This window comes from Mirounga angustirostris, unplaced genomic scaffold (assembly GCF_029215605.1).
Source record: "Mirounga angustirostris isolate CCGP_5_RB_7025 unplaced genomic scaffold, mMirAng1.0.hap1 SCAF_13, whole genome shotgun sequence".
Classification (NCBI taxonomy): Eukaryota; Metazoa; Chordata; class Mammalia; order Carnivora; family Phocidae; genus Mirounga; species Mirounga angustirostris.
In genome coordinates, this window is record NW_026991721.1 from 42,289,883 (window position 1) to 42,303,349 (window position 13,467).

Sequence of the window (13,467 nt, forward strand, 5' to 3'; positions counted from 1 at the left end):
GTCAGGACATTTTCAGTTATAGGTGCCAGAAACACAAGTCAGGCCCGCTTCAACACAAAGTGGGCATTTACTGGTTTCTGAAGAAGTGGGGGGCTGCTGAGGTGAAACTGGCATCCAGGGACTCCTCCGTCAGCGTGCCGTCACAACTCGTTCTCGGGATGAGAACTGGCTAAACTGGGGAGGTGGGGCAGAGAAGTCCTTTAGTGTAAGCCCGCCTGTGTCAGAGCCCGAGCCAGAAAATGCAGGTTCCCTGTGCTCGGCCATGGTAGGACTTCTGCTTCTCTGCCCCGCTGAGTGTATAAAACCTTCCAAACCCACAGGGATCTAAAGCAGGGGTGCCATTATTTAAATTTGACATTTTAGTACAGATCTTCTGCTCACAGACTTCAGAGGATTTAAACTGAAGAATTATCTTCGTGCTCATTAGCATTCAGTTGCTATTTATAGTTTTACAGCATCTCACTCATTTTCCAAAAGGGACTAATTTATTTCACTCATTCTCCCTACTTTTGGGCAATATGAAGAATAAAATCAATCATTGTATTATTAAAATTAATAGCACCTAATAACCAAAGAGTGGAATGAGTGTGTCTTCCTTGATTCTGTGTTGTAATTAGGGATTAAACATGTATGTTTACTCTTATTTGGACAGTAGTGTCCATTTCTTTAGGGTGTAAATACTTAACTGGGGGGGTGCAGGGACTCACCATACAGTCCTGGTACACTGTAACATTTAGCTCCTTTAGTCTGTTGCCTGAAACATGTGGGCTGTTTGTTAGGTCACAGAGATCATTTGATACAAAGAATTATTGTATATTGACATTTTAGCCACGGATTTGACCTGGACTAAGTTTCTGGAGAATTGTAGTCCTGTGAGAATGTATAATGTACTCTTACTTCCCATAAGAAGTATACAGACTTCTGAATATGCCTAAGACATGTTTAATACACAAAGTTTATAAGCACAGCACGAAATCTTTTTTTTCAGTTCTGGGTCTGAAGAAGCCCAGGCTTTATTCTCTTTTGCTACAACAAGATTTCCTTCAATTAATGCAGTGGTAAGGAAGGTGGCAGGTGAGTGACCCATTGTCTGTCTTCTGTAATAGATCTCTGAACTCACTGTCCTCTTAAAATGTGGATATAAATTGGGTTACAACTGGTTTGACATTGATAAAAATATGTACAGTTTAGCTCCTCTTTATGTGGCAGTTCTTACTGGATGTCTTATGATCTCTTTATTATCTTAAGTGGAAGTTGAAACAAATTTCATTTTTGTAGTAAAGTATTTCCAAAAGGATTGGTTAGCCAGGGAAACTATAAACTACCTAACCCAAGACTTTGGTAAGAAAGAGATTTGATGCTTCTTATAAATTCCTCCTTGCAAAAGAAATCATACTTATGTAATAAGAAACAGGTTACCCATTCTCAGCCATTAACCAGTTACTGGTTTTAAGTCTCTGCAATTAGGATTTAAAATGTATCCCATAGAGACCTGATAAGAACATGAGACACCATGGTGGCTTGTCCTTAGACTTAGGAATTACTGACTTGAGGGACTTTGATTTTCATGGGTTGAAAATAAGTATGCCTCTAGATGGCCAAGAACAGTGTTGCACAAGTGGGCAGATTCTATATCAAGATTTTCTGTCCTAGTTAAACCTCTTAACTTCTTTATATTATGCTCCTTTGTGGGGCAAGGTAGCAATTCTTTTTTAAGGATTACAAAAATAATACTGGAAACAACTCAAAGTTCCAGAAGACTCAGGGATGTGGTAATGTCCCTCTCAAATGAGGGAGCAAAGACCATATCTTTTGCTGAATGTGATTCAGGTGGATCACTGGAAAGGGCCCAGTCTTCTGAACACTTTTAATTAGTTTAAAAACACAGAAGACAGACCCAAATGAGTTTTTTATTGAAGATTCAGGGCTATATCATATATATGTTGTGTTTGGAAATATTCTGATGTGCTGAATGCAAATTCTTAAAAGTAGTGTATTCAGAAACATTGTGTACATCTCATCCATGATACATATTTGGATTAAGCATAATGAAAACCTGCAACAGAAATGAAACAGTTTTAACAATAAATGAAGGAGTAAAAACTGCTGCTGTACTCAGTTCAGTAAAATGTCTTCTTACACAAATTCTTGGTAGTCAGAATCCCTGAATTTGATGCTTTCGAGTGCTTCGAAGGGGATGGAAAACCATGGCCTTGCCCACACGTGTGTTGGAGGACCAGAGCCCTGGTGTGGAGAGCCCAGGTAAAGTTTGGCTTTCCCCCCGATTTTCCTACTCGGCCCGATTCTGTAATATTCCTTTCTCCCTCAATCTGTTTTGCTTGGTCTCTGAAACATTTTTCTCTCTACGTATAAAAAAACTTTATGATTTAAAAAAAAAAAAACCCTTTAAAGTATAGATAGTATTTTTGTTCAAACAGTGGCTTGGTGGGATGTGGGCAGACATATAACTAAACGATGTTTTCTTGGTAGAACTGGTTTGAAAACTTAAAAGTCTAGATATGTGTCAGAAGATTTTAAAAGTGCAGGCTTGGGGCTGCTAGAGAGGCCAGTTTTGCTGCCTTGGCCTTGGTTCTAGTAAGTATGGGAGGTCAGAAGGTTTATAAGGCTGGCTTCCCAGGAGAATTGTGGCCACACACAAAAAAAAAAGCCAGGGAAAAATACTTTCTAGACTTAGTGCCTTTTAGCTCAGGTGTAAGAACCGGCGACCTTACATCCCAGTAAAGCGGCCATCATTTCCTTTCTCGGGGCTTTGGCCACCACTATTGGGAGGGGAGGATCTGAAATGTATTCAGAACTTCAGAATTTCTGAAAGAAAAGCCATCCTCTCTCAGTGCTCTTCACGTCTACCAGCTCTGTTTTCCCCACGCGGAGACTCAACAAAGGACCTAAAGTTCCACTAAATGAAAGGACATGGGCAAACAGGAGGTTTCTACATGAGCAAGCAGGCCGAAGGCAAGGAGGAGAGGAATCTGCGCTCTCCATCGGAGCAGGATGGTCTCCTCCCTGCTGTACCCCGAGGCTGAGGCATGGGAGTCCCTTCCCGCCCCAGCTGCCTCTCCCTGTGGAGGAGGCCAGGCCTGTGTGTGCTGCCCTGGTGGATGCTCCAGAGGGACACACTTCCGTTGAGGACGGGGGGCTGACACGTCTTCTGTGCTGGAGGAGGGCCAGCAGGGGAGGAGGGAGCCCCACGCAGCCTGTGCCTACCAAGCTGTGGACAGAAAGGAGGTCCCCGGCCTCCACAAGACTACTGGGCAAACCAGACTGCAGAAATGAAGACTAGTGGATACGATTTAAATTGCCTTAAACAACAAGCAAACAGACACTCCAGCCATTGGTGACTGTGCAAATCTAGGGTGCAGCCCTGGACCACTTATACCCTGGCTAACAAGGGTGCACATTGCACGCTCTGATCTCCTTCTTGTCCTTGCAGCTGCTAAACTGGGAGCTTTTGAACCTCTTCTTGACAGTCATGTAGCGTTCCTGGATCCCGCCGCCACACAGTTTGGTGCACTCCGACCAGGCTGTCCACGGGCGCATCCTGCAGCCTGGAAGCATGGGAAAGCCCAGTTAGGGTAGCAGAAATTGGGAGACCATGCCAAATGCTCAACTCCAGTACACACCTGTCAAATTGAGGGGTCTGGGCTTCCCTGCTCTTGAGTGAAATGATGGGTTGAGTTAAACAATGGTTAGAGTCCTTATGAGAGACTGTCAGCCCCTCTGTGACAGACTCCCAGAAATGACCGTAAATGCTTTGCAGTGTTTCCCATCAAGGGGCAGGAGTCCACATCTCCACCTCTAGAGTCGGGGCTGGGCTATAGGATTTGCTTTGGCCCATGGACATGAGCAAATAGGACTTGAAAACTGCTGGGAACACTTCCACCACCATGTAAACAAGCCTGGCTAGAATGCTGGAGAGAGGCCACGTGGAGAGAGGCTCCGGGCAGCCCTTTGGAGGCCCCAGTTGCAGGTGAGGCTGGTCTAGACCTTCCAGCTGATAGGAGCTTCATGGGTCCAGCTGAGCCAGCCCAAGTCACTGACCCGCAGAATCATAGTAGTGGTTTTTCTGGGGTGGCTTGTGGATGCAATTAACCACTTGCTCCTGATGCTTTGTTTCCCCTGTACTTGGCTTCCTAGATGCCAAGTAAACTCAAGTATAATTTATTATTTCCCCTACACAGATAAATATGCCTGCCTTAAAGAAAACCGACTGAGCTACCCAAGCGCCCCAGGGAAGTTAAGTGTCTGACTCGATTTTGGCTCAGGTCATGATCTCAGGGTCATGAGACTGAGCCCTGTATCGGGCTCTGCTCAGCGGAAAGTCTGCTTGAGCTGCTCTCCCACCGAGCTGCACCCCTGCCTTCCCGCTTGCTCGTGTGTGTCTCTCGCACTCTTGCTGAAACAAAAACACCTTCCCTGACTCCCAGAGGTTAGATCTTAAAAAAAAAAAGTTTCCATGGCCCTCTAGGTTACTCTTGTACAACCAAGCACGTTTATGATTATCCATCCAGTACTATGCTAAGTTTCCTGGAGAAGACCATGGCACAGTGCCTGCCTGGCACATAGTTGGGCTTAACATTTGTTGAGTGGCTAATGTCCAACAGACAACACTTTGATATGTGCACTGCTCCTGAACTATCAGGAGCATTTCCTAGGTGGAAGTGAAATGTCTTGAGAAAAAGGGGTAACTTGAGCTGTGCCTTTTTTTTTTTTTTTAAAGATTTTATTTATTTGACAGAGACGCACAGAGAGGGACCACAAGCAGGCTTCCCGCCGAGCAGGGAGCCTGATGTAGGGCTCGATCCCAGGACCCTGGGACCATGACCTGAGCTGAAGGCAGACGCTTAACGACTGAGCCACCCAGGCGCCCCGAGCTGTGCCTTTTAAAATAGAAACTCAGCATACCCATTAACGTTCATTTTTACATGGTATCTTCCTCACCCACTCCACAGAATCTAAACACCATCGCGATGATCAGTCTGTACCCAGGACTGAACCATGAATCTTTCCAACTTATTTCATCCGTTTGCCAATGAGCGTGCAGTCCTTGCCTCTGGACCAGTTTATTCAACAGCGAAGCCCCAGTCTTTTCTTTAAAATGCTGGAGTAGGGAACACAGATTTTCCTGGGCTACCAACCAAATTGGCCTTTGTACCTCTGTTTTTGCCACCTCCAAACCACTCAACACAGGTCTGTTAAAGTCCGTCTTGCTTAGAGCGGCCTGCACAATGAAGTCTCAAATCCTCAGCAGGCCACTGGACTTTTTATGGTCTGGTCTCCACGCGCGCACGCCCCCCCCCCCCCCCCCCCCCCCCCCCCCGCCTGGTTTCCTGCCTCTTCTCTTGGGCTCTACTCCATCTGCCTCTGTTTCATTGACCATCTCATGCTCTTGGGCACTTCTCTGCTTTTGCAAGTACTGTTCCTGCTGCCTGGGATGCAAACCCCTATCAGTTCTTCAGGACCCACTCTCACTTCCCCTGCTTTGACATTGCCCTGCACTCCAGCCTCCAGTTTAGGAGCAATACCTGGGAACTGCTCGCCATCAGACTCTTCCCGCAACTGCTCACTCCTCCGGCTCTCTCGGGCCTCCCTCCAACGCAGCTTCTGGATGGATGGATTTTTCAGGCATTTCCGGATGCGGCACTTTTTCCGCTGCACAGTCTCTGGGCAGGGTGCACCTCCAAACTGAGGCTCCATTTCGATCATCCGGGTTCGAATCATGTGGCCTTTCCCGCAGGACTTGTTACACGCTGACCATTGGGACCACTCGGTGAGCTCACAGTCAACGGCTGGCGAGACACAGATGGGCATGAGTGTAGATCATTCCTGTCTGAGATAGCATATGGCCCCTTACATTTTACTTTGAGCATCTCAACCCAAGCCTGCGAGAAATGCAAAGAAGGTGCTGTTATCCCATTTTACAGAAGAAACTGAGGCTCCTACAGGCAGATGGACTTCATCCAGCCCGCATGGTTGGTGAGCTGTAGGGGCAGGATTGGTGCCCAGGTCTTCATCCACATTCTATGCCCACATGACAAAATGCTTTGGAGGAAACTTGGAAGATATGTTCAGAGCCTCTTGCCCTGCCCTGTAGCTACAATATGTCAAATCAGCCTCTGGTGGCATAGAATACCCTTCCACAGTCCCAAGGACTTGGATTTTCTCAGGGAAGGCACAGCTCACTGGTGCTTTCACAGCTGACCCCAGTAGACCAGTACCCAAGGCCATTGTGACTTCTGCAGTAAGACCCCATAGCTTCTCTTGTTCAACATCCTCCTGGGTCCGATATGTGGCTGTTTGTGCAAAAAACATAGGAGCCAGAAATGGGAAATTCAGTAGAGAAGAAGGGTGAGAACAAGTGGTGTCTTATGGCTTATCAGGGTTACAGGATCCAGCAAATTCTTGTTACTAAGCCAGCATCTCACAAATGTAGAGGGGAAATAACCCAACAGTCTGATTCTCAGGATGTGACCTAAGGAGGCAAAGAATTCTGGACTCTTAACTGGCTTTGCAGAGTGTAGATCCGGGCTGGATCTAGGAAGAACTCATTTTGGTCAGTAGTTTTGGGCCTTTCTCCCTGTGAGCTCAGGTAGCTTTTTTATCTGTAAAATGGGGATAATGGTATTATTCGTATTAGGTTGTGAGGATTAGGTGAAATAATGCGTCCAGCCCAGTTTCTGGTGCACAGCAAATGTTCATCTTTTCTTCTCCATTCAATGAACCCTGTGAATGTATGTTTACATGGGTAGCTGTCTTGGTCAGAAGTTCTGGAGCCCCAACTCTGGTGAGCTGGGTTGCACACAGGGTCGATCTTAGTTCTTAAGAGCCTCAGGCCCAGTTTGATAGTCTGGGTGTTCTCCACACATGACTTGAGTCCGCCTGGACCCGCTCAGGAACTGTAATGTGGAACATCAAGTGAGGCCTATGCTTGTCAGGGCTAGTGCTTGACACTTTGTGCCAATTACGTGGTTTAATCCACAGAGCAACCTAGGAAGTGTGTCCTGCTGTTTTGCAGATGAGGGACAGGGATGCTAAGTCATCCGCTGAAAGTTGTGCAGCCTGTAAGGGACAAAACTGGGATTTGAACCCAGGGAGGCAGCCTGAGTAATAGCAAGGAAGAGGGAGCACCAAAGACCAAGTGCGTTTCAGAGGAAGCTGGAAAACAGGTCCTAGCAAGCGAGTCTGACTTTCTACCTCCTAAAAGGGAAGCTCGCTTGGAAGACTAGCCAGAAAAATGGGCTCGCTCTCCTTGGAGGTTAGTGCCTGCAAAATACAGCTCATCACAGGGGTGGGGTCGGGTGGGTGGGGGGAGTTGGGGTCAGGCATTGAGCCTTTCATGGCTTGTCTTAACAAGGCTGCAAATGCAAATGTACAGCAGTCACGGATTTAATCTCAGGGGTAAACGGTCCCAGGGAGAAGGAATAGAAGTAAAAAGCAAGGAAAACCCATGGATCAGACAGTTGTGGGGAGGGCAAGCCCTATGTGATAAGGCGTCTTGAGCCTGTGCTAAGTGTTTTCCATTCTGGTCTCCTCTTTGGACTTCATAGCAACGTGTAGTTGGGGTGTTTTGTAGCTGATAGTGGGATCCCCTCTTGCTACTGAGGAGATTGAGAGTTCAGTAGTTTTGCTAACACCGAGATCCAGAGCCCATGCGCTTTCTCCCCAGCAGAGAGCTCTACTACAGGACGTGGCAGTAGGACCCACACCCAGTACTGGGTAATAGGGGAATGGGGGTGGTGGGGGGGGCACCAGGAGCCCCAGGACTTACGGCATTCAGGCAGCATGCACTTTTCCACCTGCTCCAGCTCCTCATTACAGTCCCCGAGTTCGGCCAGAGACTTGAGCATCCGCTGGCGGGTCCGCATGCCCTTCCCACAGGTCACACTGCAGTCACTCCACTCAGACCATGAGGACAGCAAGCAGGGGATGGTATCTAGGCCAAGAGCCAGGTTTGCCTCTGAGAACAGGCTCCTTTTACTCTCTCTGCTCTCCTTGTTCCCCCCTACCCCCTGTCCCCAACTCTGGCCCCTGGAGTCAAGTGAAATGGACCGATGGCTTCAGAAAACCCAAGGGACCCCACGGAGCAAGAACTGGCTCAGCAGAGTACTGCTCTTGTCACTCTCCTGCATCTCCCCTGGGGCTCAGGACATCAGATTAACTCAGTAATATGAATACCCAAGTCCCCACCTGAAACACCACCCACTGCCCAAGAACTGTGCAATATAGTTTTGGACATTTGGTGAAATCCTAGAATGTTCATGTACTTGTGTGCATATGTATGCTTGTATACTGGTGTGTGGGCCTGTGTACATTTGTGCATAGAGCTGGGGTTGTAATGCGTTATGAGGCCAGGCAAGTCCCATGCAGAACAAGAGTGGGGACCTATGACCTGTGGACTGGATGTCCTGCCTGAATGTTACTATACAACCCCTCCCTCCACCCCGACAACCAAGAAACTCTGGGGTCCTATAAAACACAGCTGCAGGTAAATGCTTTCCAGAGGCCAGCAGTTTGCTATCTCAGCACTGCTCAGAAGGTCCCTCAAGGGAGGCCCCTCTCTCGGTCTGCTTGGTGGCCCTTATCTTGCAAGGACAGTGTGCCATATTTCCTCCCAGCACCCGCTCAGCCTCTGGCCTTGCTGCTGGGGGATAGGAAGGGTGCTGGGATCCTCCATACCGCCCCCATCCCCTGCCCCACGCGCACTCACGACACTCGGGCATCATGCACTTCTCTGCCTGGGATGTCTCGGCCTTGCACATGGAGCCGTCCGCCGGGCTCATCTTGACCATGCGGTGCCGCTTCTTCATGCCCATCCCGCAGGTGGCGCTGCACTCATCCCACTCACCCCACTCGGTCACCAGGCAGCTGCTGGGAGCTGGAAGGCCAGCCCTGTTGGAATCAAGTCTACGGCCTCGGCGCCCCCGCCCCCTGCACTTGCTGGGCACCCCTACTCACAGCACTCCTCGTTGACTGTGCACTTCTCCGTCTCCTCGGTGGGCAGCGTGCACACAGAGCCATCCTCCGGGAACTGCTTCACATACCTCTCCCGGGACCGCATGCCCATGCCACAGGAGATGCTGCAGGGTGACCAGGTGATCCACTCGGACATGGTGCAGGTGGAGCCGTCTGCAACACACAAGCTGATGCTGTGGCCTGTGCGCCCAGCTCCCCAGTGCAGGGATCGAAAAGGAACGGGCTGGCTTTCCCATTGCCTATTCTTGCCTCTTGTCCAAGATTAAGTCACCATATAATGTTTCTGGGTTTTCTGCTCTGTTCCACTGACCTATAGGTCTGTTTTTGTGCTAGTACATGGTTTTGAAGGGGAAAAAGATAGTTTCTTCAACAAATGGTGTTGGGAAACTGAACAGCTACCTGCAAAAGAATGGAACTGGACCCTTTTCTTACACCATACACAAACACTCGAAACGGATTAGGGACCTAAATGTGACACCTGAAACCATAAAAATCCAAAAAGAGAGGACAGGCAGTAATTTCTGATAATCACTGTAGCAACATTTTTCTAGATAGGTCTCCTGAGGCAAGAATTAAGAGCAAAAATAAACTATTGGGACTACATCAAAATAGAAGCTTCTGCACAGCAAGGGAAACAAAACAAAAAGGCAAATGGGAAAAAATATTTGCAAATGACCTCTGTGATAAAAGGTTAGTATCCAAAATATATAAAAACTTATAAAACAACACCCCCCAAATAATCTAACAAATGGGCAGGAGACATGCACAGACACTTCTCCAAAGAAAACTTCCAGGTGGCCAACAGACCCATGAAAAGGTGTTCAACATCACTCATTAGGAAAATGCAAATCAAAACTACGAGCTATTAACCTCACACCTGTCAGAATGGCTAAAATAAAAAACACAAGAAACAAGTGTTGGCAAGGATGTGGAGGAAAAGGGAACCCTTGTGCACTGTTGGTGGGAATGCAAACTGCTGCAGCCATTCTGGAAAACAGGATGGAGGCTCCTGAACTAGAACTATTGTATGATCCAGTAATCACACTACTGGGTATTTACCCAAATAAAAACCCACTAATTTGGAAAGGATATATGCACTCCTCTATGTATTGTAGCATTATTTACAATAGTCAAATTATGGAAGCAACCCACGTGTCCATCACTTGGTGAATGGATAAAGAAGATGGGGCATATATATATGTAATGGAATATTATTCAGCCATAAGACAGAATGAAACCTTGCCAGTTCCAAAAACATGGATGGAGCTAGGGAATATAATGCTAAGCAAAATAAGACAAATCCCAGAGAATTTCACTTAATGTGGAATTTCAGAAACAAAAACGAAAAAAAGTCTTACTTGGTTTATCTCTTAACTGTAGAGAAACTGATGGTCACCAGAGGAGAGGGGGATGGGTGAAACAGGTGAAGGGGACTAAGAGTACAGTTCCCACGATGAGCACTGAGTAATGTACAGAATTACTGAATCACTATATTGTACACCTGAAACTAATCTAGGACTGTAGGTTAAATATCCTGGAATTAAACCTAAAAAAACAAAACTGGGTAGCATTCAAGGGGAGTTAGGCAGTTGATGGATGGGAAGTTAAAAGGTAGACATCTTGAAACCAGGAATTGTTCTTGAAGAGGACGTGCCTGTTTTCCAGGTGCATGGGGCACTCAGGATTAGGCCTTATTCCATGACATTGCATTTGAAAGCTGCTTGGATGGGTAGAATGTTTTATTTATACATAAAGTAAAACTTAGGATAAATCATAATCTAACGTTATACATCTATATGGTCTAGGATGTATCCTATATCTAAGACCATTAAATAAAATGAAAAATACACTTCCTTAGTCACTAACTACATTTTAAGTACACCGTAGCCATGTGTGATTAGTGGCTACCATTTTGGACAGTACAGATACAGAACTTTCCCATCACAGAAACTTCTGGGCAGTGCTGGAAAGATACTATATATGTATTCTGAGATACAGGATAAGCTCTTTTGCCCAGAGGAACCAGAGATTTTATAGTTCTTGTCTAAAGATGCCAGTTCCCAGTCTAGAAAAATTTATGAGAATTTGGTTCCTGAGGGTGAAGACTGACTGGCCTTCGGACATAGGGACCTGAGGATGGACACAGGATGGATTTATACCCAAACAGCAGATTATACTCAGTGACCAGTGACCCCAGCCCTCTCATTGTGCTACTGAGGTTGGCTACAATGGGGAGCAGATGGTGGGGTGGGGAGGGAATGTCTGTGTGCGCTAGAGGAGGGGACATAGTGGAAGAATGAGGAAGGCCGTATAACCAGCCTTCTCTGTTGATACCTTGGGCTGTATATGGCTTTGCTCCTATCACTAGGTGCTAGCAAAGGCCATGATCATATAGGAGACACTCTGGAGGTTGTTGGAAAAGATAAAGCTCTCAGCATGGCTTGGTAGTCCTGTTTCCAAGTAGTGGTAGGGGTGCTACTCCTGGTGGAAACACAGGGGGTGTGTGTCTGCCTGCTTAGTTCTTTAAGAGGGCAATAAAGTCTTCTAGCTATCCATTTATTCGTATCAATAAAGATCTACTAAATGCTTTGAATGCTTCATGGTATGCTCTGAAGTTAAAAAGATGTGTAAGATCTGGATCTTGCTCTACTTTAGAAAGAGATGGGCACAATAATTCCAGGTATCAAAAGTATGTAACAAAGGTAAGCCCAGGGAATTAAGCATAGAGGAGGGAAAAAACTCTCTCCTTGGGAGTTTGGGGGAAGATTTCACACAAAAGGGCACATCTGAGTGTACTTTTGGTGGGCAAAGGATATCTGCATTTAAGGTGAAGGGAAAGCTTATGCAAACACCCTTGTATAGAGTGTGCATATACGTGTATTGGAAAGTGAAGCTAGAAAGGATCGAGTGTGAGTCCAGCCTGCATATGTCCGTGGCTGTCATTTGCACATGTGTGTTGCCTCCGCAGGGTTATTTAACCTATGGACAGTGCTGGTGGTATGTGTAAGAAATCCCTGCTGGAACCCACACGTTAGACCCAAAGACAAGGCTAATTAAAGGCAACATACACTACCGAACAAGAACATTATGTTCCAGTGTAATAATAGGGGTAGGGCTTGAAAGCTCCACTTCAGGCTTTCCAGGACCTGATAAGAAAGACATTACCCCAGGAAGGCAGAATACGGTCCCCACCCACCTGAGTATGTACAGACAGGCCACACTCTTCCTGATTTCAAAACTTACTTAACAAAGCTACAGGAATCAAAACTGGGTGGTATTGGCACAAGAACGGACATCTAGACCAATGGACTAGAATAGAGAGCGAGCCTAGAAACAAAGTCTCACATCAACGGGCAAATAATTTGACAAGGGTGCCAAGACCATTCAATGGAGAAAGGACAGTCCCTTCAATAGATGATTGTGCTGGGAAATTTGAATATCCATATATGAAAGAATGAGGTTAGACTTTTACCTAAGATCATGTTCAAAAATTACCTTGAAATGGATCAAAGACCTAAACAGAGCTAACACCATAAATCTCTTAGGAGAAAACACAGGGCAAAACCTTCATGACACTGAATTTAGCAATGATTTTTTGGACAGGACAGCCAAGGCACAGGCAACCAAAGAGCCAAACCAGATTTCATGAAAATTTAGAACTTGCACAGAAGGACACTGTCAAGAGTGAACAGATAACTCCAAGAATGAGAGAAAATATTTGCAAATCCTGTATCTGATAAGGGATTAATATCTAGACTACATGGAGATGGAAGGGTTGGCTCCCCTCTGAAGGGCCTTGCCAAAGACACAAACGACAATAAGCCACTGTGGGTGTCCAGCCGGGAGGGGTATCTAAGACTGTCCCCAGGAAGAGCCAGAGGGTGAATGACCTGCAGTGCGAGAAGCTTCCTTCAATTATCCTCGGCTTGGAAGTGGTCTTCTTCCTGCCATAAACCAGCCCAAATTCTGTGTCCTTTCCTGTTGCCTCACGGCACCTCTGAGAGAGTTAAGATCAAAGTACAGAGAGAGTCCAGATCTGTCCAGGTGGGGAGCGTGGGTGTGCCCTGGAAAGTAGGTGGCCGACCTCTGCCCGGCAGGCAGCCCAGTGCCATTCTGAAGCTTGGGCCATCACCACCGAGGTGGTGCAAGCTCCTAGCTCAAGCCTGATTTTTGAGCAGTTTTCAGAGAGACAGAACTCTTGGATTCAGCCCAGCGTCCTGAGACGGAAAGCAGGTGCTCTAACTCGGGCAGAAGGGAGACATGAAGGTCCATGAAAGACACAGAATTAGGGCAATGGATCTAGATTCAGTGTTGGCTACCTTGTTCTGTTCCTTCAGAAGAGACTGGAGTGAAGGCCCAGAAGCAGGCTGCTTGTTAGAGTTGTGATTGTCATAAGATGTTTGCTAGCTTTTTAGTGACTGGTGTGTCATTGATTCCATGGCTGGAGGGAGTTGGGTAGATAATCAAGAATTCTTT

General features: G+C 46.7%; 1 protein-coding gene across 1 annotated transcript in view; it reads right to left on the reverse strand.

The window, feature by feature from the left end:
• Positions 1–1,197: 1,197 nt before the first annotated feature.
• SPON1 (spondin 1) overlaps positions 1,198–13,467 on the reverse strand; it is a 244,851-nt gene continuing 232,581 nt past the window's right edge. The window contains exons 12-16 of the mRNA XM_045894085.3: positions 8,974–9,144; positions 8,726–8,893; positions 7,787–7,951; positions 5,544–5,807; positions 1,198–3,566 (exon numbers count right to left, since the gene is read on the reverse strand). Coding sequence (XP_045750041.1) covers positions 3,403–3,566; positions 5,544–5,807; positions 7,787–7,951; positions 8,726–8,893; positions 8,974–9,144 — 932 coding nt within the window. The 3' untranslated portion in view covers positions 1,198–3,402. The remainder of the gene's footprint in view (positions 3,567–5,543; positions 5,808–7,786; positions 7,952–8,725; positions 8,894–8,973; positions 9,145–13,467) is intronic.